At 35.3% G+C, this 24693-nt stretch overlaps 1 protein-coding gene across 7 annotated transcripts in view; it reads left to right on the forward strand.

The window, feature by feature from the left end:
• LOC131436322 (peripheral plasma membrane protein CASK-like) overlaps positions 1–24693 on the forward strand; it is a 741277-nt gene that overhangs the window by 226200 nt on the left and 490384 nt on the right. For 6 of the 7 annotated variants that reach the window (XM_058604990.1, XM_058605005.1, XM_058605022.1 and 3 more), the window contains 2 exons: positions 6502–6680; positions 6959–7126. The exons of the other annotated variant lie outside the window; for it this stretch is intronic. In XM_058604990.1, coding sequence (XP_058460973.1) covers positions 6502–6680; positions 6959–7126 — 347 coding nt within the window. The remainder of the gene's footprint in view (positions 1–6501; positions 6681–6958; positions 7127–24693) is intronic. 7 annotated transcript variants of the gene reach the window in all.

The following is a 24693-nucleotide window of genomic DNA, read 5'->3' on the forward strand; positions in this document are numbered from 1 at the left end:
AAACGCAATCAAATTCCGATGACCCATTTCGTATACAGAGCATCCGAGGTCACCGTTCCATCGACCAACCCCACCTAAATGAAACGTTTGCATCAAATAGATTCAAACATTACAGAAAGAGTTTCGATCCCAATTCCCCAGTTTGCATCCAATGTCCTATTTCTTACCAATCGTATCCAAATATTCAGTCTTCGGAATTACAGCCAATTCCACTCTTGGGACATAGAACTATACTGCACACATCTGAATATTTTTCCTATATACGCTTCTACTTAAAACACTAATAATAACAATAGAAAAATTGTTAGAGTTACTGTTACTCATAAGACTAAAAGACATTAGGGAGTGTATCGAAAATAAGCTATCCATATACATTTGTGTTGTACGCATGTATTTGTGATGGTTTTTTATGCTCAGATCACAGCATGCTCTATGTTTGGTTGTCAGCTTTTGTTTGTTTGTTTGTGCGTTTTCAAAATGTCGCGTATCGAAAAGGAAGTGAAAATTAAGGTTCTGGACACATGTGCAAAGTGAGAAGGGTATTACTATGCGAAAATTGGCGAAGCAGTTTGGAATTCGTCGTGTCAGTGTTGAAACCATCAATAATAAGTTTGGGGAACACTATTCTTTGGATGAGTTACCAGAATGAGGCAGAAAACCCGCTTCTTCCAACCCGAAACTGGACCACCAGAAAGTGGTATCTCTAATCATGAAGAACAAATCAATGTCAATACGTGATTTGGCCAAAAAAGCTGGAACGAGTGTCGGAATGATCCAGCGTATCAAGAGGCGAAATCACCTGAAGACCTACAAGAAGCAGAAAATCTCGAAACAAAGTGTAGAACAGAAGAAGCGAGCAGCAAGAAGGGCCCGGAACTTGTATTCGCGTCTTTTGCAGTGTCCGGATGCATGCGTTTCGATGGACGATGAGACTTCTGTAAAGAAGGACTCAAAAACCCTTCCAGGTCCACAATATGCGGACAGGTCGATTCAAGTGAGAAATTCGATCGAAAGATACTGGTATGGCAAGCAATATGTTCCTGTGGTTTGAAGTCAACCATTGTTTACACTATCGGAACTTTAAAAGCAGAAATCTATCGATCTGAATATCTCCAGAAGAGATTGCTACCTTTATATAAGAAGCATAGTACACCTCCATTGTTTTGGCCGGATTTAGCATAAGCTCACTATCAATTGGTTTGCGGGAAAAGGGTATAAATTTCGTTGAGACAAATATCATTCCACCAAATTGCCTTAGCTTCGACCCATCGAATGTTACTGGTCAATCGTGAAGAGGGTCTTCAAGAAGACTGCTAAGGCAGCTGGGAACATGGAGGAGTTAAAAAAAATTGGGCTCAAGCGTCCGAAAAATACGATGCAACACTTGTCCGGAACATGATGAAAAACGTTCGATCAAAAGTTTGAAAATTCGTGAAGGAATAACTTAAATTTCATCTGATTTTCATTATGCTTAAGTGTAACCTCGTACAATAAAAGATCAATTATTAGTTTGAATGAAATATCGTTTTTTATCATAATTCGAAAGAAAAATTTATGGATAGCTTATTTTCGATACACTCCTTATACGTCGAATAATTTAAGGTGCAAGGAATTTTTCAGACGGTTTTAATAATTCAAGTTGAATGCAGACTGTATAAATTAAAGTCAATTTAAAACCACATAAAAGTTTTCAAAATCACATCAGCAACAGAACGTCACGCCGAAATAGTTGATTCATTTGAAAGATTTAAAACAATTTTTGTTGCATTTCATAGGAGTTAATACATACAAACCAATTGGCACCCTCTCATTCTGCTACTAACACAGAAAGCGATAGCACCCAGTCAACGCCGTTCTATTGATCAAATGCCATCACGGGCACACGGAGGCGGCCTGAGATAGGAACTTGTGAGCACTTAGTTGTCTCACCTTTTGACGAACGGTTCTGGAATCACTGGAAAATATGCGCCAAAAAAGTAAAAAAAATATGTGCACTTACTTTTCTCAGAAATGGCTGAACCGATTTTTACCAACTTCAAATTGAAATAAAAAATCTGGAAATGCCATACAAACTTTGTGAATTTTAACTCTACACGACTTCTGGATTCAAAATTACAGGTGTACACATTTTGATTTTTTTGTCCTAAATGACCATGCGAAGACCTACACTTTCCTTGAAAATCGCTCATTTCTCAGAAATGGGTAGATTTTCACAAACTTATCGCACAGAACTTTATATAAGATTTCCAGCTCCGAAATGATAATATGATGAATGTTGAAACTTGCATGCCGTCATTCAAAGAGACGACGCAAATAACACTATTCGGGACAGTACTAAAAACTATTCCAGTGTGTGGTCCAACCTACTTTGACTATACCGGTTCCGTAAACACCGGAAATAGTGGTTTTATATTCCCAAAAACTTGGTGATAAGCTATTTTCTGCCCTAAAGAACTTTTGTTTTTCTTCAAGACTCAAAGAAAAGTTTTCTGAAGAATCTCTTAGCAAATTGTTTGAAATATCTTTCAAACAAAAGTTGAATCTTTCTTATGAATGGCATCTTTTTCCGTGCAAATCTCACCGTTTATTGTTCCACTAATTTACCACAACCACAAATCGCCTGCCAGATCAGGAACTTTTCACAAGTGTCGGTAACTCTTTTTTTTTTTGAACATCTGCTTTAGCGTAAGTTTCATCGGTTTAAACCCTCCATAATTGAAATAAAAAAAGTGCGGATGGGTAATGTCAGAGACACAACTGGAGGACGTGAATATGAATAATACTGAAATACTTCTTTCATACTTCCGGAGATCAAAAATCGTTCGTAATAGTTGATTGATTGTGTCAATTTGGAAACTTTTACCGCCTTGCTTCAATAATTGTAATGGTGCAGCTATACTATTAATACTACATAGAATGAAAAGTCCCGAGCCTCTCACGGGTTGGCGGTTCAATGCATAGGACGCTGGTCTTACGAGCCAGCTGTCGTATGTTCGAGCCCCGACCTGGAAGGCTTCTTAGTGTCAATAGGATCCATAGTACTAGCCATGCAATGATTCTGTACGCTAAGAATCGGCTGCGAAGTCTGTTAAAACAGAAAGGCCAAATTCTACGAAAGGAATGTAATGTCAAGACTTTGCTTTGCTTTGCTCTCACAGATAAGATGTGAACAGTTTCGAACCGTGTATATTTTTGTTGAGAACAATCCTCTAGATGACCCAATACCAAATTTCATGACAATCTAGCCACTAGTGTTTGAATAACAGCTGACCGTGTCAGACAAGTTCTAGCTTTCATCATGCTATGGAAAAAGATCCACCAACGCAATCATGCATAAAAGCAACGGTGAAACGATCCCCCGTATCCGCCAGATTTGGCCCTCATCGACTATTATCTATTTACAATCCTGAAAAAGTTTTTCCATGGAAAAGAAATTTTCGTCGAATGCTGAGGTCATTGCAAAAAACGGAAGCATATTTTGAAGGCCTAGACAAATCTTTATTTTCCAAATGGTTATACTGAAGAATAAAAAAGTGAAAAGCACTTTTTCTTTGTTAGGCCCATTCTCATTCCATGTAGTATAGTATACTTTAAAAGTATGAACATATGAGAGTAGAACGTCGTCAGTAAAGCAATACACCAAACAATGTAATTTTAATTTTTTCTGTAGATTTGCCAAAAAAATACTTCGCATAGTTATGAAACTCATCCGATGTTTGCAACTGTTGAATTTTGTTTTCTGCCACCATTTATTTAGCAACACCAGAATCTGAGTTCTAAATATACGGGAACTGGATCTGAAGTTACGAATTAGATTTGAAATTCAGATCAAGAATCAAAGTTCTGGAATTCTGGAACTGAACTCATTTTTAGAATCTGTTCCGGGTTTATTTCTAACACTGAATTTCGAACCTGAATTAGTTGAACCGAAAATTTCACAGCAGGCCTTGATACCACAAGATCTTTCATTTGAATTCGACGGTGAAGCAAAGTATACGGAAATTGATCCAGCGTTTTCAGCGAAAATTGAATACCCCGTTTTTATTTTCGTTTTTTACAACTTTTACCTCGTTGCTATGGAACCTAAAGCAGGCTATGAGACTATGGAACCTTTCATTGAAAATCAAGTTTTTTAAAATTTATTCGTTCTACGAGAACGATGCATTCGTGTGCAGTTTTTTTTAAATCATTGCTCATTTTACCCCGTCACTTCAGCCGTTTATTGAAAGCGGTCTATGAGAAAATCGAATGCACTTTTCAACACATTCTACTTAGTTACTCCGATACCGGCGCTCGGATTTGGATAAAATTCAATAGCTGATTATGGGGCGACGAGACTTTTAATATGATTCTATGTTTACGGGTAACGATCCAGGCTTCGACGAGAAAATCAAGTACACATTACGTCACACACATACACATTTGCGGATCTCGTCAGACTGAATCGAATGGTGTATGATAGAAGACTAATTCGCGACAAAATCTGGCTATCTCTAGAAACATATATCTCTGGAAATACTGAAATACTGTTCTTTGTGTAAAATCAATCAGCTTTTAGATCGAAGATGGCGTCGAAAAAAGAGCAAGTGCGAAAACAATTCTGTGCGATCACAATGAAAATCCGAATCTGTCAGTAAGAGAGCTTACAAAAAAGCTTCGTTTTCCTGCAAGCACTGTCCATAACGTTCTTAAATCTTTCGAAACACGTTGGAAAACAACCAGGAAGACTAAGAGCGGAACAAAAACAGATTTCAGGAATTTTCAGAAGGACGCGACGGTGAAGCAAATATTGCAGCAGAGACCAGATCTTTCGGTACGTACTGGGGCTAGAAAAATGAAAATACCACCAACTTTCGTGCATACTTTCAAGCATCGGCAAGGTATATGAAGTGATTCAAGGTGAAAATTGTACCAAATCATAATGATAAACAGAATGTGATGGCTGAAACCCGGGCTCTCAAGTTTCATACCGAATATTTGATAAAATTTTCCTGCGTAGTAATAGACTTATGTGCGGGAAGACTTCAAGCAGCTTCCTGGAATGTCATTTCATACTACCATGCAAAGGAACGGCGTAGAGGAGCATTTCAGGACGAAGACAAAGGCCAGGTTTACCAAAAAAATATTTGATTTAGCAGGCAATATGCAGCTGTGGTCGAGCAAACCGCTAGCTTCATCACTACGGAACGGTAATCAAGGAAATATACTACGTGGATGCAGCCATGGCGCTCTTTCGCTATTCTGACTTGAATTGGAATCTTGTCACTGCGTCAGAAAAATGGCGAATGGAGTCAATGTTGTACCGAAAGAGACGAATCCATCTAACTACCCGGAGTTGCGACCTATCAAGCGGTACTGGGCTCACGTGAAGAGCAAACTCTCTCAATGTAATCAACAAGCTACAACTAGAGAAAATTTTCGTAAATCTTGGACAAAAGCTGCTAAATTGGTGGCAGAGAAGTCCGAACAGACACCTAATGGCTGGAGTAAAACTCAGAAGTTCGTTAATTTTAAGATGATTTTAATTTTTTTATTCTGTCCGGATTCGAGCCTTATATGATTTTGAAAAAGACAAAAAATGGTATATTTATTTTCCTCGATATTTGTGTTTTGAAAGCATCGATTATAAACTTAAACTTGATGAAGAACTCAATTAAGGTTAACTTAAGTTTCAGAATAGTGCTGTTTCTGGTATGCTTTTGTCTGACTGTTGATTGGAACCCTCTAGGAAAAGGACTTTGTTTCGATGTGGGATTTCGAGTTCTTCATATTGTTGTCATTGGTTGGAATTCAATGAAGGGAAAAGTGACTTAAATCCACGATGGATGTCATTTATTTCATGAAGCAGAAATTTTGCAATCACCGAATTTAGTTAATAAATTGAACCTAATGGAGCAGACTTTTCTCGAAGAGCACCGACAGTTATTTTTTTTTTCATTTCACATAAACGGCTATTGATTTTGTCTGATTGCTTGTTAACTTGTTGGTTTTGTTTTGTTATCATTTGATTTAATTTAATGTACGGATGCTATCATACTTTCTTAAGTCTGTAGTTCAAAAATCGTACATCGGTGGTACAAAGGTAAGTTTCAGGTTTGAATTCGGCTTTTTTTTCCTTCACCAAATCTTCATGTAACTTTTCCAACATCATGCAAGGATGCTTGTTTTGGTTGATCGAATCCATGGAATGCTGCCATTCGAAACTCTCATGTCCTGCCCGGGAACTTGAAGTGGACATTTTGTTCCTTCAGCAGCCGCGTATGACAGCTGGCGAAGAATACACAGTTGTCCCGCTGGTAAATCACGCTCACAACAACATCAACCGAAGCTCTAGCTGTTTTTCGCGACATGCTATCCCCCCCCCCCCTCTTCGGCACCATCTGTTCCCCCTCCCCTCGCCCTCTGTTCACACACGGTTCACAACAAAAAAAACATCATCTCACACTATGCTCTATCTATTTCGCTCCATTTTTCCCCGTTTCCTTTTTTTCTTTATTCCAGTGGCGATTGGAACCGCATCGGAGAGCCTGAACGAGTGGGCCGACGAAGAGGCCGGACTGGAGGCCATACAGAAAATTCTCGACTCCTTAGACGATATTATAGCACTGCAAGACGCTAGCTGCGATCCGGAAGTGTTGGCCAATATGTTGCGCGACGTAAAGCTGCATGAGCTTCTTCAGGTAATCCATCCCATCATCCCCCTCGTGGCCCGTCGTGTCCTTTCGTGTAGCATCACCATTTCCCCCCACCACCTTTACATTTGGCCATGTGATCAGTCATCGTGAAATGAATGTTCCGTTTATTGTTTTTGTTTTCTTCAAATCAATTGATTTGTTGTAAAACGTTCCTATTTTTTACTTGGTTATTTTTCTTTTCTATTTTGCTTCTGTTTGCTGTGGGATATTATCCCCCTTCCTGCTCTTTCAACAACAACAACAACAACATCAACGGCAACCAGCTCTACGACCGAATAAGTAGCTCCGTTATTAATCCGTCCCGGGCACCACCCGGAGATGCCATCAGTCGCTGCCGGGACGCCATCGATGCCATTAGTTCCGCACCGGGACACAAGCATGGCCGGGAGAAAGCCGAACTCGTCAATCTGCTGGGATCGTCACACATACAGGTGAGTGAGTGAGTGGCTTGCTTTTTAAAACTTCGGTTTTCTAAAATTTCTACGTTCTGCTCGTTCGAGAATGGAATTGCCAAATGGTTGCCGTTCCGTCGAGAAAGCTTCACTTTTTGCCAACAGATGGCGACATTGTCGGACCTGCGCACTGCGGCACTCCACGTTTGGCGCGATGGGGTTCTGCTTAGAGATTTTCCAACCAGCAGCCAGCCAGCTTTCGGATTTTATCTAGATATCCCAGAATCCGGAAATAGGAAAAACTTTCGCCATTTCGAAAATCTAAGCTTTTCCCGGGGAATTGCGGGTTAGTTGGTCGCTGTGGGCTGTCATTCGGAGTGTTCGGTTTTTAATGTTCGGAGTGTTCGGTTTTTAATGTTTCGCATTCAGAAAACAATTGTGTTGGTTTGAAGCAAAAGCAAAAATAAACAGTTCGGAAAACTTCTCTGTCACTGCACACATGACAATGTTTATTCAATCTTTCTAGACTGAGTTTCGGTATTTAGCATTCCCGGTATCCTCCGTAGGAACGGTCAACTAGAACAATGGTTGCGATTTTAAAATGATCCAATTTTTCCAAAAAGTCAGTCGAAAAAGTAACGTAAGTCAGGAACGATTTTCGCATAATTGTTACTGGAGCTTTGGTTACGAGTGATGGAAAACTTTGTTCGATTGTGTCTTTCACCATCATTTAGTTGCTTCGGCAGTTGATGGTTTCGTGCATTGGTTTCATTTGTCACCTGTTTGAATCTGGAAAAAAAATTTGTTTAGTGACACAGTGATAATAAGTAAAATGTATTTTCTTACAACCGACAAAATCGAGTTTTTTCTTCAACATTGACACGTGTGGTCAGCTGATGTTCGTAAATGTCCAGCGATTTCCATGGATACATTGTGTTCTGACCGAAGATTCCACCTAAAGGAATTAACATGTTTGAAGCATTCAAGAGAAAAAATCTTCCACAGTATTTTTATGACGAAAAGTTTCCGTACACCGTGTGTCTCTGACCACATCCCGTAAGAAGGTTATACACTGCTCAGTAGGGTGCCATTCGACTCAGTTCGTCGAGCTGAGCAATATTATCTGTGTGTATATGTCAAAAAATCTCACTAAGTTTTCTCGGGTATGCTTGAACCGATCTTGACAAATTCCCAAATTTCATACGGATCCGACTTCCGGTTCCGGAGTTATAGGGTGAAGTGTGTTGGAAGTGGCCTGAAAAGTACACCAATCGGTAGCCATTATCAGTATGGAGTCAAACAAACCGATTCTGGATATTCTGGTTCCCAGTTTCCGACTCCGGAAGCACTGGAAATAGTGGTCATATATTCCAAAATAGATCACATTCACTTTTCTCATCGATGGTTTGACAGATATACACAAACTTAGGTTCAAATCTCGTCTCGTCTCGTGGTCCCCTATTAAATTCCTAAATTTCATCGGGATCCGGCTTCTGGTGCTGGAGCTATAGCTTAAAGTGTGATGAAAGTTTTATAACATCACTTAAAGTGGCAAAACAAAATATGTGAAAATTTTGATAAAATGTCCTAAAAATTACACCAACCGGTCGGCCTTTATCAGTAAGTAGCCAAACAAACTGATTCCGGCTATTCTGGTTTCAGATTTTCGAACAACGATGGGAGATAATAGTCATATACTGAAAAATGGATCTTACTCACTTTTCTCAGAGATGGGAGAACCGATATTCTCAATCTTGGGTTCAAATCAGGGGTGGAAATAAGCAAATTTTTTGATTCACAGTAAATAAAAATGTCATTTACGGTTCCGGTGATATAATGGTCTAAGTGACGTAAACGTCAAAACTGATTACTGCTCAATTTTCTCGGATATGGATTATCCGAAATCAATAATTTTAGGCTCGTTAGGTGAGTTTATTTCGTTTATGTTTCGTGATGTGTTGGAAAATTTTTCGGTAATACCGTCGTGGTGGAGTAATATCAATAAAAACAGCTAATACTATTAAAGACTGTCCCAGAAAGTATGGACGCACTTTGATTTCGCTGTAAGTAATTCACAAGTGTTAGATATTCAAATTTTATTCGATAGGCTGATAATATTAGACTACAACAACAGAATATTATTCTCAACATTTGCTACTTAGTCATTGTAGACTAGCTGGCGCACCTTCTTGCGAACGTTCCTCATTAAATTCCGTACAGACTTCTTGGCGACAAGTTTTGACACTTTTTTCCAATCTTTTTCGAACTGTTGAATGGTTTCGGCTGCCGAGACATGTTTACTAAGATATGCCTTCGTTAATGCCAAAAACTCTTCAATTGGTCGAAGTTTGGTGGATTCATATCTTTTGAAACGGAAGTGACATTTTTGGTAGTATACCATTCTACCGTTGATTTCGAGTAGTGGCAAAAAGCAAGATCTGGCCAGAAGACAACAGAATCCTTGTGGCTTCGAACCATGGGTAGAAGTCGTTTTGTAAACATTCCTTGATGTATATTTTGCTGTTCATTGAAGCAGTGGTGATGAAGGGTTTCGAAATCTTACCGCAGCTACAAATTGCTTGCCAGACCATAGCTTTCTTACCAAATTTTTCAACTTCAATTGATGTCTCGGACTGGTTTAACACTTGCCCTTCTCGCACCGTATAATATTGTGGTCCCGGCAAGGATTTGTAATCAAGTTTCACGTAGGTTTCGTCGTCCATGATTATGCAGTTAAAATTTCCAGCAAGCTTTCGAACCCTCGGCCTGATCGATGCTTCTTGTTTCGGACTACGTTTTGGTTGTTTCTGCTTCTTATAGGTACGAAGATTCAAACGTTCTTTAGCACGAAGAACTGAACCATTGCGAAATAGCAGCGGTTTTTGGTTGCGTCCATACTTTCTGGGACAGTCTTTAACATACGTGCTGCGATGAATAATAATTATAATGATAAGAAAAACATTTCTCATCACAAAGCGTTTTTTTTTTTTTTTTTTTTTTAAATAACTATTTATTGGTATATGAGTTAAAATTAAATTATTAAGATTTAAATTGGGTGTTCAGCCACAAGTGGTGACTTTTCAGCCCTGTTATATATATATATATATATATATATATATATATATATATATATATATATATATATATATATATATATATATATATATATATATATATATATATATATATATATATATATATATATATATATATATATATATATATATATATATATATATATGATTTGGTTATTACCATGAAGACATCATTTGCTTCCGCAATTCTGAGATTTTTGTGTAGGGAAAATTCTAAACCTACTTGTATTGTGTAATGGGGAAAAGGAACTTATATACTAACTTACTAACTAATACAGAGAGCGAATCGATTCAATTGAAGATTGCATCGATTTTTGTCGGAATTTGCTTATAATATTATGTGACATTACATCTAATGGTTCTATATTTGTGAGTCTGTGTCACTCATTTGTACTAAACCAGGGAGGACGCTTCAGAATCATTTTCAGAATTTTATTCTGAATCCTTTGAAGCGTTTTCTTCCTGGTGGAACAACAGCTTGACCAAATTGGTACCGCATAAAGCATGGCTGGTCTGAAAATTTGTTTATAAATTAACAATTTGTTTTTTAGACAGAGCTTAGAATTTCTGTTTATAAGAGGATATAAACATTTAATATATTTATTACACTTTGCCTGGATTCCTTCAATGTGATCCTTGAAAGTGAGTTTTTTGTCATACGTTAAACCTAAGTATTTAGCTTGATCAGACCATGTCAATTCCAAGCCATTCAATTTGAGAATGTGATTATTGTTTGGTTTAAGAAAAGAAGCTCTTGGCTTGTGAGGAAAGATAATTAATTGCGTTTTTGCTGCATTTGGTTTAATTTTCCATTTTGACAGATAATCACTGGAAATATTTAAACTTCTTTGTAGGCGACTGCAGATCACTCTTAGATTTCTACCTGTGGCTAACAGACTTGTGTCGTCACAGAATAGCGATTTCTGACAACCAACGGGTAGATTTGGAAGATCAGAGGTGAAAATATTATACAAGATTGGAGCTACACTCGAACCCTGCGGAACACCGGCTCGTACGGGTAGCAATTCAGATTTACAATTCTGATAGCTAACCTGAAGAGTACGATCAGTTAAATAATTTTGAATCATTTTGATCAAATAAATAGGAAACTGGAAATCAGACATTTTTGCTATTAAACCTTTGTGCCAAACACTATCGAATGCTTTTTCTATGTCTAGAAGAGCAACTCCAGTGGATAACCCAGAAGATTTATTTGATTTTATCATGTTCGTTACTCTGACAAGTTGATGAGTAGTTGAATGTTCATGACGAAATCCAAACTGCTCTGGTAAAAAAATTGAATTCTCATTTATATGAGTCATCATTCTCAACAAGATAATTTTTTCAAAAAGTTTACTGATAGAAGAAAGTAAGCTAATTGGGCGATAACTTGATGTTTCTGCTGGGTTTTTATCAGGTTTTAGGATAGGAATTACTTTAGCGTTTTTCCATCTTTTTGGGAAGTAAGCTAATGAAAAACACTTGTTGAAAATTTTAACCAGGAGTCTCAAGGCAACATCGGGAAGATTTTTAATAAGAATATTAAAAATTCCATCATTACCAGGAGCCTTCATGTTTTTGAGTTTCCTAATAATTGATTTAATTTCATCAAAATTCGTCTCAATAATGTCATCGTGTGATAACACTTGGGTTGAAATATGATCATATTTCAGTGAGACTTCATTTTCAATAGGACTCACAACGTTTAAATTAAAATTGTGGACACTCTCGAACTGCTGAGCAAGTTTTTGAGCTTTTTCACCATTTGTAAGAAGTATTTGATTTCCTTCCTTGAGAGCAGGAATTGGTTTCTGAGGTTTCTTAAGAACCTTAGAAAGTTTCCAGAAAGGTTTAGAATATGGTTTAATTTCTTCAACTTCTTTAGCGAAATTTTCATTTCGCAAAAGAGTAAATCTATGTTTAATTTCTTTTTGTAAATCCTTAACTATGTTTTTCATAGCAGGATCACGAGAACGTTGATATTGTCGTCGACGAACATTCTTCAACCGAATGAGCAGTTGAAGATTGACATCGATGATAGGAGAATTTAATTTAGTTTGAGCTTTGGGAACTGAAAGATTTCTAGCTTCGATAATGTAATGATTCAAATTATCAATTGCTGTGTCGATGTCCGCAGAATTTTCTAAAATAGTTTCATGATACACATGATTTTCAATGTGAGATCTGTAATCCAACCAATTAGCTCTATGATAGTTGAATATAGAACTAATAGGATTAATTATAGCTTCGTTGGAAAGTCTGAATGTTACTGGAAGATGATCTGAGTCAAAGTCAGCATGTGTAATCGGTTCACTACAAATGTGACTTTGATCTGTTAGAACCAGATCAATTGTAGACGGGTTTTTCACGGAAGAGAAACAAGTAGGATTACTGGGATGAAGAACTGTGAAGTAACCAGCTGAGAGTTGATTATGAAGTATTTTACCATTACTGTTATTTTGCCTACAATTCCACTGGACATGCTTAGCATTTAAGTCCCCTATTCCGAAAAATTTCGATCGATATCTTGTAAGTTTTTGCAAATCGCCTTTAAAGAAATTTAATTGTTCGCCGGTGCATTGGAATGGCAAATATGCTCCAGCGATGAAATAAATTCCATGAATGGTTTCAACTTCGATTCCCAAGCTTTCAATAACTTTAGTATTGAAAGAAGGTAAAATTCGATGTTTAATTTGCCGTTGGACAAAAATGGCAACTCCACCACCCATTCCAGTAAACCTGTCAAATCGATGAACCACATAATGTGGATTACTTTTCAATTTTACATTTGGTTTAAGAAAAGTTTCTGTCACAATGGCAATATGAATTTTGTGAACTTTGAGAAAATTATAAAATTCATCTTCACTCGATTTCAAAGATCGAGCATTCCAATTTAAAATATTCAAATAATTATTTAACATCACTGTTAAATTTTAAATTCATTATAATATTATTTGCAAATTTCCATCCGATTTGAAATGCTTCAAAAAGTGATGAAGTCGAATTCATTTGGATGATCATTTGAAAAAGTTGATCTTGTAGGTAGATCATTTTATTTTCAGTTATATCGCCTAAATCGACTTCATTTAAAGAAGCGAATGGCATTGAAGGAATATTTGTAGGTAGACTGCCATTAGAAAAAGATGATTTGGCCGGTCTACCTATTAATAAATTGTTTTCGTTAGAAGAAGAACTGCAAGGCGGTCCTGTGTTTTGATTATTTACATTAGAAGAAATAGGTAATAGATTTCTACCTAATATACCAGCATAACTGACATTAGAAGAAGATGATGACGAGGTCGATCTACCTGTCAATAAATTGTTTTCGTTAGAAGGCGAATTGGCAGGCGTACCTGTTTTTTGTTTCGAAGAAATCAGTGCCTTAGAAGAATTAGGCGTGGCATTTGTAACGGTTTTTTGATTTTCAGGTATGTTCTGTAAATTTAAGGTCGTTGATTTGACTTGTTGTCGAAGCGAACGAGCTTTCAAAATTTTTTCCCTGACAGGACATTTCAAATAATTGGATTTATGATTTCCATTGCAATTTGAACATGAAAATTTATCAGTGGTTTCATTCATTGGACAAACGTCTTTCGAATGCGATTTACCACAATTCAAACACCGTACATCCATATGACAATTTTTGGTTCCATGGCCGAAGCCTTGGCAACGACGACATTGCGTTAAGTTTGCAATACGATTATGCCGTTTATAATGTTCCCAATGAATTTTAATGTGGGAAATGAAACGTACTTTTTCTAAAGTTTTCAAATTGTTTACATCACTTCGATTGAAGTGTATTAGGTAAAGTTCATGGGAAATACCAGAGCGTGGTTTAGAAGTACCATTCGCTCTTTTTTTCATAAGAATTACTTGGGAAGGGGCAAAACCAAGCAATTCTTTTAGTTCATTTTTAATTTCATCAATACTTTGATCATTTGATAATCCTTTCAAGACAGCCTTGAAGGGTCTGTCTGATTTTATATCATATGAATAAAATTTATGAAGTTTCTCGGACAAATATCGAATAAGACGTTCGTAATCATCCAATCCATCCACCAAGACTCGACATTCTCCTCTTCGTCCGATTTGAAATGAGACTTTTACTTCCGGGAGAAAAGTAGAAAGCTCAGTACGGAATGCTTTGAAGTCGAAAATCATCACCGTCACTGGTGGCATAGATTGATGTTTTTTCCCAGAACGACAAGCGTCCATTTTGGGAATTTTTGAAGAATTTTCTTCTATGTCGCTACAATCGGATTCAGGAAGAATCTCGTAAATATTGTTAGACGGCATAGGATCAACGGAAGGGAAATCCGTCCGTTGTCTTTTATTTTTACATTCAGATTCTATAAGATCGTGAATGTTATTAGAAAAATGTTGAATAACGGATTGTGATTTATTCCGTATTGAATTATTTTTAGCCTTAGGCTTGTTGCCTTTCCGGTTGGACGCAGGCATTTTTGAAATTAATGAAATTTTAAATTAAATTTACTAGGCTAAATTAGTCTTCGATTAGACTCCTAGCTAGCCTTAAAAAAGGCTGAATAATTTCTTAGTCACTCTAATATCACTCTTTGTATCACTTAGTCACTCTAATATCACTGTTTGTATCACTTAGTCACTTAGTTAGTGATTCAGGTAGCCTTGAAAAAGACTGAAGCCTTGAATCAATGAAACTCTAGGTAGCCAGAAAAAATTCCAGGAGCCAAGAGCTATACGCGTGCGGTGCGAACGACTGTTCAACACCGACTGTCACAAAGCGTGTTATGCAGCTAATTTATATTACCCTATTTAGCTTGAATAACATACACAGAAGTAACAGGAGTGCAGGATTTTGCTACGCCAATTCAAACACTGTGCCCCTGTTACTTCTATAAATCAAACTCATGTCAAATAGCGTTTTATTGGGTTTAATCTAAACAGTGCATGAACGTTATCATCAGCATCAACCAGCTGGAAGTATAACAATGCATTTTGTCGCTATAATCACTATTTGGTATGGTATATTTTGTTTACTAATTTTGCATTGCACATTGCTATTGCACAGTGAAAACTGTTGAATTAACATTTTCAATGTGATTACGATCCACACTGGCCCGGGTTGGTGGTTCAATGCATAGGGCGCTGGTCTTACAAGCCAGTTGTCGTATGTTCGAGCCCCGACCTGGAAGGATTCTTTATGTCAGTAGGATCCATAGTACCATAGTGATTATTTTCACAAACCCTATATCTAGCATTCATTTCCCCTTATCTAGTATTCATCTTATTGCGAATTAAACAACAGGTTGTGAAAACGAACACGATTTGTATCGAACGAGAAAGAAGAAAAGTGTTGAAACTTTGTAAACCGTGCGAACCGCAACGAAACCGCAACCAGTATTTTTCCCAACTCTGGTGATAAGGATTGTTAGAGGAGCATTCCTGAATGTTACAAAACGACAATTTTTCACAAGTTGAGCATCCTCGTGCATATAAATTGACAAAAATCATAGATGTAAACGCTCCTTTAATATTCCTTATCGCCCTTCACTAAACTTGCCAAAAATATAAAAGTGACAATTTCCAACGATTTTAAAAGTCTCTGTGATACGCGTTATTCTTAGTGAAAAATTCCTGTAGGATTACTGTTATCACTAATTTTCACATCCCTCATCGGGATCAACGATTTTAGACGTAAATCAATCGGCACTTATGTCTGATATTGCTCATATGTGATTTTCTTCCACAATGCTCAAAGCTGATCGAATCGTCCAGTGATTTGATTGTGTGACGGAAGATCAATATTGAATTTTGATCGATGCGATTCAAAGATCACTGATCAACTGATCTTAAAAGGATTAGATCAGTAGTGATCTTTATTGGGAAGCATCACAAACGATCATCTTCGCTGGTGATAATTTATTTCAATCTTAATTTTTCCAGCCCTGTTTCAACCGTATCTTCGAAGTTTACAGTTTAACTGCCTGTAAAGTTCAAGAATTCAACTGCAGGATCTTTTACATATGGGTATGGCTTTCTAATTAGATGCAAAAATTTTAAAAAAAATGATGCCTAAACTATTCGTAGATTCTTAGAAAAACATTCCTATTTCTGTTCATATTTATTAGACATAGAAGGTAATTTGAAATATGTATGTGAGATCAGTTTCGAAGATTTATAGCCTTTTTACGTTCCTTTATATGCCCGTTTTAATGTTTTTTGGTAGAGTTTTTCTGACCCGGAGAGGTTAATTGCAAGAATCGGAAATTGGATCTGAATGAAATTCAATTAATAACTTTGTTTTGAATATAAGTTCATGAAAATCGATCGATACCAGTGCCAGTTTGGAGTTGTAGATCACTATAATTTAAGATTTTTACTGTTTGAAACATAGCAGATTTCAAAAATATTAGTTGTTTTTCTGAATTTGAATGGTTAAAGCTTGGTACAACTAAACAATTGTTGTTTTAACTAAACTGTCATTTTTGATTTATCGAGCTGGCAGTTTAGCAACGGCACCCAGCAAAGACACGCACCACAAACGAGTAATGGAACCTTCACAGTGGAGCAATGACATACACCCTATGGGGAAAATGAAACGTTTCAATGAGGTGTCGCTGTGTGCAACTGAACAATGACACAATCTCAGCAAATTTACCTGTATGCATGAAAGCAAAACATGTCTCAGTCGTTTTAACCAATTATTCAGTTATTCGAACTTAGGACGCCTTATACTGTATTGTATATCTATTTAATACAAAGAAAATTTGTTTTAAAATTCTTCTGCATACTTTCACTTAGACGAAACGGCCACCACGTACACTCTTACCAGTACATCTCTCCAATTATAGGTAACGAGTGATGACCTCTAATGGTTTTCAGTGTAACTGATATAAATGACGTTCATGTGCCATTGAAAATTTTCAATATGAAACGTTTCTGGTGAAATGAAGAGGATTTTTGTTCTGTGTTTTGCTGTCTTCATTCTCCGCCAAGTGACAGCATTTGAATACAGCAATTTCGTTTACCTGAATGGTTATGACAAAATCAACATATATTCTAGTTAAATCAACAACATTTTAGTTAAAACAACTATTGAAAACCCTGTCTCATTCGACCCATGTCAACACCAGCCAATCAGAACGCGTTCTGAGGAAGAGAACGAAATATCTGCTGCTGTACAACAAATCGTTCGAGAAAATGTTCCGAACAGTGTTTAATATCGTAGTGATTTCCACAATTTGGTCCTTCTGAAAGGCAGAAATGAATCCCGTACAGCATTCTGATAGTTTCTTTCAATGAAATGAAATAATCGAAATTAAAATTCTATATGCTGCTATTTTTTATAGCCGTTAGGACCCCCATTAGTGAAAAAGCTACAGACGAAATCACGTAAAAAGAAACCTCTTGTTTTTGCGAAAAATGCGAAATAGGGGAATGCTTTCGTAATTCATACAATTGATCAACTAATTGATATTCGGAAGTGTTAAAAAACATGTCAGTTGTTTTCGTATTCACGACATCCAGTTATGTCTCTGACATTACCCACCCGCCTTTTTTCCATTGGAATAAGCGAATCCACAGTAACAGGGCAAGTGTATCAGTTATAATCATATTCACGTCGATCTGGTGGATGTCTGCGTTATTATCGAGTCACAATTTTTTCTTTGGAATAGAACGAATTTAATGCGTGTCAGCTCAGTTATTCCAGTTATGATTCTTGTATTACCCACCCGCCTTTGTTGAGTGTCTGAAGCAAAGTTTTATTGTGTTTAGAGTATGGAACTATATTTGTATTATTCTAAAAGGTGTTTTTTAAGAGCTTGTTGATTTGATATTTAAATAAAACACATTCCAAATTATGAAATGGTCGATTTGTTTTTAACTTGGTATATAATTTATTGACATTTTACATTTAAATATGATTTCGGGCATATGGTCGCCACGACTATTTTTCACAAAGGTCATTCTGGAGGTCCAATTTAGATTACTTTTTCAAGCATTTGAGAGCGTATTTCAGGCAATGACACGTTGAATATTGGTTTCCAGAGCTGGTTCTTTCAATAAGTTGATTGTTTCGGCCGCAGTATGACAAGTGGTACCATCTTGTTGAAACCACATTTCGTTCACATCCATATCTTGAAGATTTGGCAAACGAAAATTCATTGATGATGGTCGCTATTGACTTCCATTCACGGTAATGCGTCGTCCTTTCTCTTTTTTTTTTGAAGAAATAAGGACCGATGATTCCATCAGTCCATAGACCGCACCATACCGCACATTTAACGGAATGCATCGGTGATTCTTGAAAGGCATGTGGATTATCCAACTATGGCAATTTTGCTTATTGACGTATCCATTCAACTAAAAAGGCGCCTCATCACTGAAGAGAATTTTGCGTCATAAACAGTTTAAATTGAACACTGATTTTGAAAATAAATTGGTTTGGAAGCGTTGTTCTGGAGTTAACCTATGCATGATGATTTGCCAAACAATACTGAGTAGAGACGTCACTTTACACTGTCAAAACAACTTTCAGACAATAGAGTAATTCCTATTGAAAAAAAAACAAACCTTCTAACAAACACCCGTTATAGTGTTTTTTGTTAGAACTTATCATTCTCATTCTTTTTCGCGTTTCGTCTTCGACTTCTCAGTGTACGACAGTTCAAAACTCAATGCACCGCAACTTAGTTGTTTCGACAGCTTGGTAAATTTGAAAAGAATCATTTAAGAGTTCAAAACAAACAAATAAACTTACAAGTCAAATGCTCCAAAATTTGACTATATTAAATAACCTATTCCCCGTTTCGAATTTCATTTCTAATCAAATGAATCATTGTGCTGCCGTTTCTTCGTTCGACCCGGCTAAATTGGCGCATATGCAAGGGGGATGCATGTTCAGTTGAAAAACTAGAAAAGGAAGATTTATTTGTCAGAAAACTTTGCAATCTGAATTTCACGGAAATAACACCCAACTGCTGCCCGCCCGGCTTTCGGTTTCTTGCTGAAGGCTGGAAGGAAATTTCTTCATCACACCAACCAACCGGAACAGCTGGTGGCTCCGAGAGCGGAAAATATTCGCGGTAACTAATTACAGTTGTTCCGAAGAAAGCATGCATAATACAACTGCGAGGATGGCAGAAAAGTTTCCCATGCAAATCGTGCAAATCGGATCGGAACCCAATAAGTACTCGAATTCTACGAGCTTCGATTTCCTTTTGTTTTTTTTTTGCCAATTTGGTAAATCCCGCGTTTTTCGTTGGTCTCGTTCGTGAGTTCACAATTTGCCAAAACCAGGCGCCGGCAGAGGGCAATCATCAATTGGTAGAAGTTTTTAATTAAAAATGTCTAGTGGCGTCTCGGCTGAGGACGATTCATCTTCGGACGCTTTCTGCCTGCGTCCTTGAAGCTACTTAGGAACGGCTTTCGTTCCTACTCCTGAAATTGTGCCAAAAATTGCCTTCCTATAACAAACATCAAATGTAGCCTATTTTGTACATTCAAGGAAGTAACGTTTGTTTCACAAATTGCATACTGCTCATAAATTCGTTATCCGAATGCATTGACATCCGAATCTGCCTCTACGTTTGGTCCTATCAAAAGACGGGGCAAGACGAATTTCGTCCATTTGCCTTTCCCTGTTCGTACACACCAACAGCTTAAATGGCCTTGAATAGATCCTAAAGTTATGCAACAGCCCGTGGCTTTTGAGCGTTGAGACGCTGCTGGTTTGCCGTGCGAAAGTTCAGTGTTTTTCTCATTCAATTTTCCCGAACTTTTCCGGCTTTTAAGGTATATTGCATTCCTAGTGGACATCAACAGATCCGGGCACTGAGTCATTACAATGTCATTGTTCGTTTACGAGCTAGAAACAATAGATTTGTTTTCCCTTTTTAATTGAGATAATTGGTTCTCGTCGACGGACCAAAACTTTTGTTCGGCAGCACACATTTTCTCTTGTAATCATTCCCGGAATCGTCGCGGGGAGATCAACTGAGGCATCACTTCATTCTGGAGGTCCTGTTTTTTCCGTTTTCCGTGCCACGAAAAAGGCTTCCGGTTATCAACCGAAACTCGATACCGAAGCGTCAAAGAAAAGCTCGAAAATGATGACAAATGACGATGCTGTTTCGGAAAAAAAACGAAGAAAAATGTCCTTCCCATCTTCGCTGCCTAGAGAGAAATGGTGATCCCCGGCGGCAGTCAGCTACTTTCGTCGCATTATGGGAGCTTCATCTTTTTCGGGAAGTGTCATTATTCTTACTGTGAAGTAATAATACCATAACCATCATCATTCTCGCCCGAATCGGATGCATTTGTTTTACCCACATTTCTCGGCCAGAACAAAAGAAAAAAAAACGAGGCAACCAAAATAAATGAATAAATAAATTACTAAACGAACGTCCCTCGGTCAACTCGGCCTACTGAACCGTAGAGGAGGGATTTTTTTTTGCTCAAAATTTCCACTTGTTTGTTTGGTTTTGCGGGTTTGTTTGTTTTAAAATGTTTTCGTTTATTAAAATTCCCGTTTGGGTTGGGCTAGGCCAGGCTCCAAACTGGGCCAAAAGTCGAGCAGATTCTTCCGATTCTCCCCTGCAAGCTGTGTAAGTTGTTGGCTGCACTATAGTCGGAAGATTAGTGCTTCTTTTTTTCTTAATTGGAAAATGTTGGTGAACAAACGCTGGCCAGGGTTGTGTCTGTAAAATGACAATGAGAATCAACGAAAATTTAGGATATTGCAATTTTAATTTCAAGTGTTTTTCCACTTTTACCTGGGCACGACTGTAGTAGTGATCAAAATACGTAATTTTTAATGAACGTTGTTTGATTTATAATGAATGATTTACACGTTTCTGTAAATGCTATCTTCTATACTGCGACACCAAAGCGCAAGATTTAATTATTATATTCTCATCAACAAAAAAAAAAACCTGTACTGAATAAATTCGCTACTGAATCGAAATTGAGAAGTAATGACTGCACTTTTTTTTATGCATGTAGGGTGATCAATATGAATTATTTACACCGCACTGTTTAGATTAAACTTCACAAAACGCTGTTTTACATGAGTTTGTTTTATAGAAGTAACAGGAGCGCAGAATTTTGCATGTCTCGAACACACAGCGGGCACAGGGTTTGAATGGCGCGTTTGAATTGGCGTAGCGATAGCCTGCGTTCCTGTTACTTCTGTCTATGATACTCAAGCTAAATTGACAAAACAATTTTTATCAGCAGCGTAACATGCTTTGTGATTGTTTTTTTTTATTAATGATTTTATTATCATTATAACTATTATTAATCGCTGGACTTGCTGCTTCTCTGTATAACATTACTTCGTCACCTCGAAATTTCGAATACATCAACACTATTGATCCACTTACCAACCACCATTTTCAGAAAGGTTCAGTTTTCGTTCATCGGCGAATTTATTCATCAGAATACATGATTAAAGGGGTTTTATGATATAACGGCTAGGGAAATTCAAGCCATGTGAAAAAAGAAAGCCATGTGAAATCAGTTCTAGTGAGAACTACATTTACTAAAAAATCACTACTGAACTTTTCTGCAGTAAGTTTTCTGATCCATGATTTTTTCATCTGAAAATCACTTATGAAAATTTACAGTCGCGATTCTAGAAATTTTGATTTTTTGCTAATACTGATTGCGACATGTAAATTCCATGATTTTTTACTGTGTTAAGCGATATACAGACATTATCTGTGATGCAATGATTCTCCGATCGAGTCTCAGTCGTTACCAATATTTTTGTTAATTTTTTTATATATGATGGATACCTTCTGTTAGAACTGATTCAATGGAATTTTACATGTTGCATTCTGAATTCGTGAAATTCCGATTTAGTTTTATTCGTAAACTTTGGTGAAATTGTTTTACAAATTCAATTAAATTTTTTTACAAATTTCGTGAAATTGTTTTACAAATTTCGTGAAATTGTTTTACAAGTTTCGTGAAATTATTTTACAAATTTCGTGATATCATTTTACAAATTTAGTGGAACTATTTTACATATTTTGTGACATTATTTTACAAGTTTCGTGAAATTATTTTACAAATTTAGTGATTTTTTTTTTACAAATTGAGTGAAATTATTTTACAAAATAAGTGGAATTATTTTACAAATTTCGTAAAATTGTTTTACAAATTTCGTGAAATAATTTTACAAATTTACTGAAATTATTCAGCAAATTTTGTGAATTTATTTTACAAATTTCGTGAAATTGTTTTACAAGTTTCGTGAAATTATTTTACAAATTTCGTGAAATTATTTTACAAATTTCGTGAAATTGTTTTACAAGTTTCGTGAAATTGTTTTACAAGTTTCGTGAAATTATTTTACAAATTTCGTGAAATTATTTTACATATTTAGTGAGACTATTCTGCAAATTCCGTGGATTTATTTCACAAATTTCGTGAAATTATTTTACAAATTTTGTGATATCATTTTACAAATTTAGTGAAATTATTTTACAAATTTCGTGAAATTATTTTACAAATTTTGTGATATCATTTTACAAATTTTGTGAAATTATTTTACAAATTTCGTGAAATTATTTTACAAATTTTGTGAAATTATTTTACAAATTTATTAAAACTGTTTTACAAATTTCGTGAAATTGTGTTACGAATTTCGTGAAATTATTCTGCAAATTTCGTGAATTTATTTTACAAATTTCGTGATATCATTTTACAAATTTAGTGAAATTATTTTACAAATTTCGTGAAATTATTTTACAAATTTTGTGATATCATTTTACAAATTTTGTGAAATTATTTTACAAATTTAGTGAAATTATTTTACAAATTTTGCGGAATTAAAATTAACAAATTATGTGAAATTTTACATATGTCGTGAAATTTTACAAATTTCGTGAAATTATTTTACAAATTTCGTAATTTTTTTTACAAATTTCGTGATTTTTGTTTTTACAAATTTAGTGAAATTATTTTACAAATTTCGCCACAAATTCACAAATTTCGTGAAATTATTCTGCAAATTTCGTGAGTTTATTTTACAAATTTCGTGATATCATTTTACAAATTTAGTGAAATTATTTTACAAATTTCGTGAAATTATTTTACAAATTTTGTGATATCATTTTACAAATTTAGTGAAATTATTTTACAAATTTCGTGAAATTATTTTACAAATTTTGTGATATCATTTTACAAAAATTTGAGAAATTATTTTACAAATTTCGTGAAATTATTTTACAAATTTTGTGAAATTATTTTACAAATTTTGTGAAATTATTTTACAAGTTTTGTGAAATTATTTTACAAATTTAGTAAAACTGTTTTACAAATTTCGTGAAATTGTGTTACGAATTTCGTGAAATTATTCTGCAAATTTCGTGAATTTATTTTATAAATTTCGTGATATCATTTTACAAATTTAGTGAAATTATTTTACAAATTTCGTGAAATTATTTTACAAATTTTGTGATATCATTTTACAAATTTTGTGAAATTATTTTACAAATTTAGTGAAATTATTTTACAAATTTTGCGGAATTAAAATTAACAAATTATGTGAAATTTTACATATGTCGTGAAATTTTACAAATTTCGTGTAATTATTTTACAAATTTCGTAATTTTTTTTACAAATTTCGTGATTTTTGTTTTTACAAATTTAGTAAAATTATTTTACAAATTCCGCCACAGATTCACAAATTTCGTGAAATTATTCTGCAAATTTCGTGAATTTATTTTACAAATTTCGTGAAATCATTTTACAAGTTTAGTGAAATTATTTTTCATATTTCTAGAAATTATTTTACAAATTTCGTGAAATTATTTTAGAAATTTCGTGAAATTATTCTGCAAATTTCGTTAATTTATTTTACAAATTTCGTGATATCATTTTACAAATTTAGTGAAATTATTTTGCAAATTTCGTGAAATTATTTTACAAATTTTGTGATATCATTTTACAAATTTTGTGAAATTATTTTACAAATTTAGTGAAATTATTTTACAAATTTCGTGAAATTAATTCACAAATTTCGTGAAATTATTCTGCAAATTTCATGAATTTATTTTACAAATTTCGTGATATCATTTCACAAATTTTGTGAAACTATTCTGCAAATTTCGTGAATTTATTTTACAAATTTCGTGATATCATTTTACAAGTTTAGTGAAATTATTTTCCATATTTCTAGAAATTATTTTACAAATTTCGTAAAATTATTTTAGAAATTTCATGAAATTATTGTACAAGTTTCGTGAAATTATTTTACAAATTTCGTGAAATAATTTTACAAATTTCGAACATTTTACAAATTTCGTGATATTTAACAAATTTTGTGAAATTTTACATATGTCGTGAAATTTTACAAATTTCGTGAATTTATTTTACAAATTTCGTAATTTTTTTTTACAAATTTCGTGATTTTTTTTACAAATTTCGTGACATTATTTTACAAATGTCGTGAAATCACAAATACAAAAATTTCGTGAAATCACCAATTCAAAAATGTGAAATTTCACAAATTTTGTGATA

The sequence above is a fragment of the Malaya genurostris genome, chromosome 1 (assembly GCF_030247185.1).
Source record: "Malaya genurostris strain Urasoe2022 chromosome 1, Malgen_1.1, whole genome shotgun sequence".
In the NCBI taxonomy this organism is placed as follows: Eukaryota; Metazoa; Arthropoda; class Insecta; order Diptera; family Culicidae; genus Malaya; species Malaya genurostris.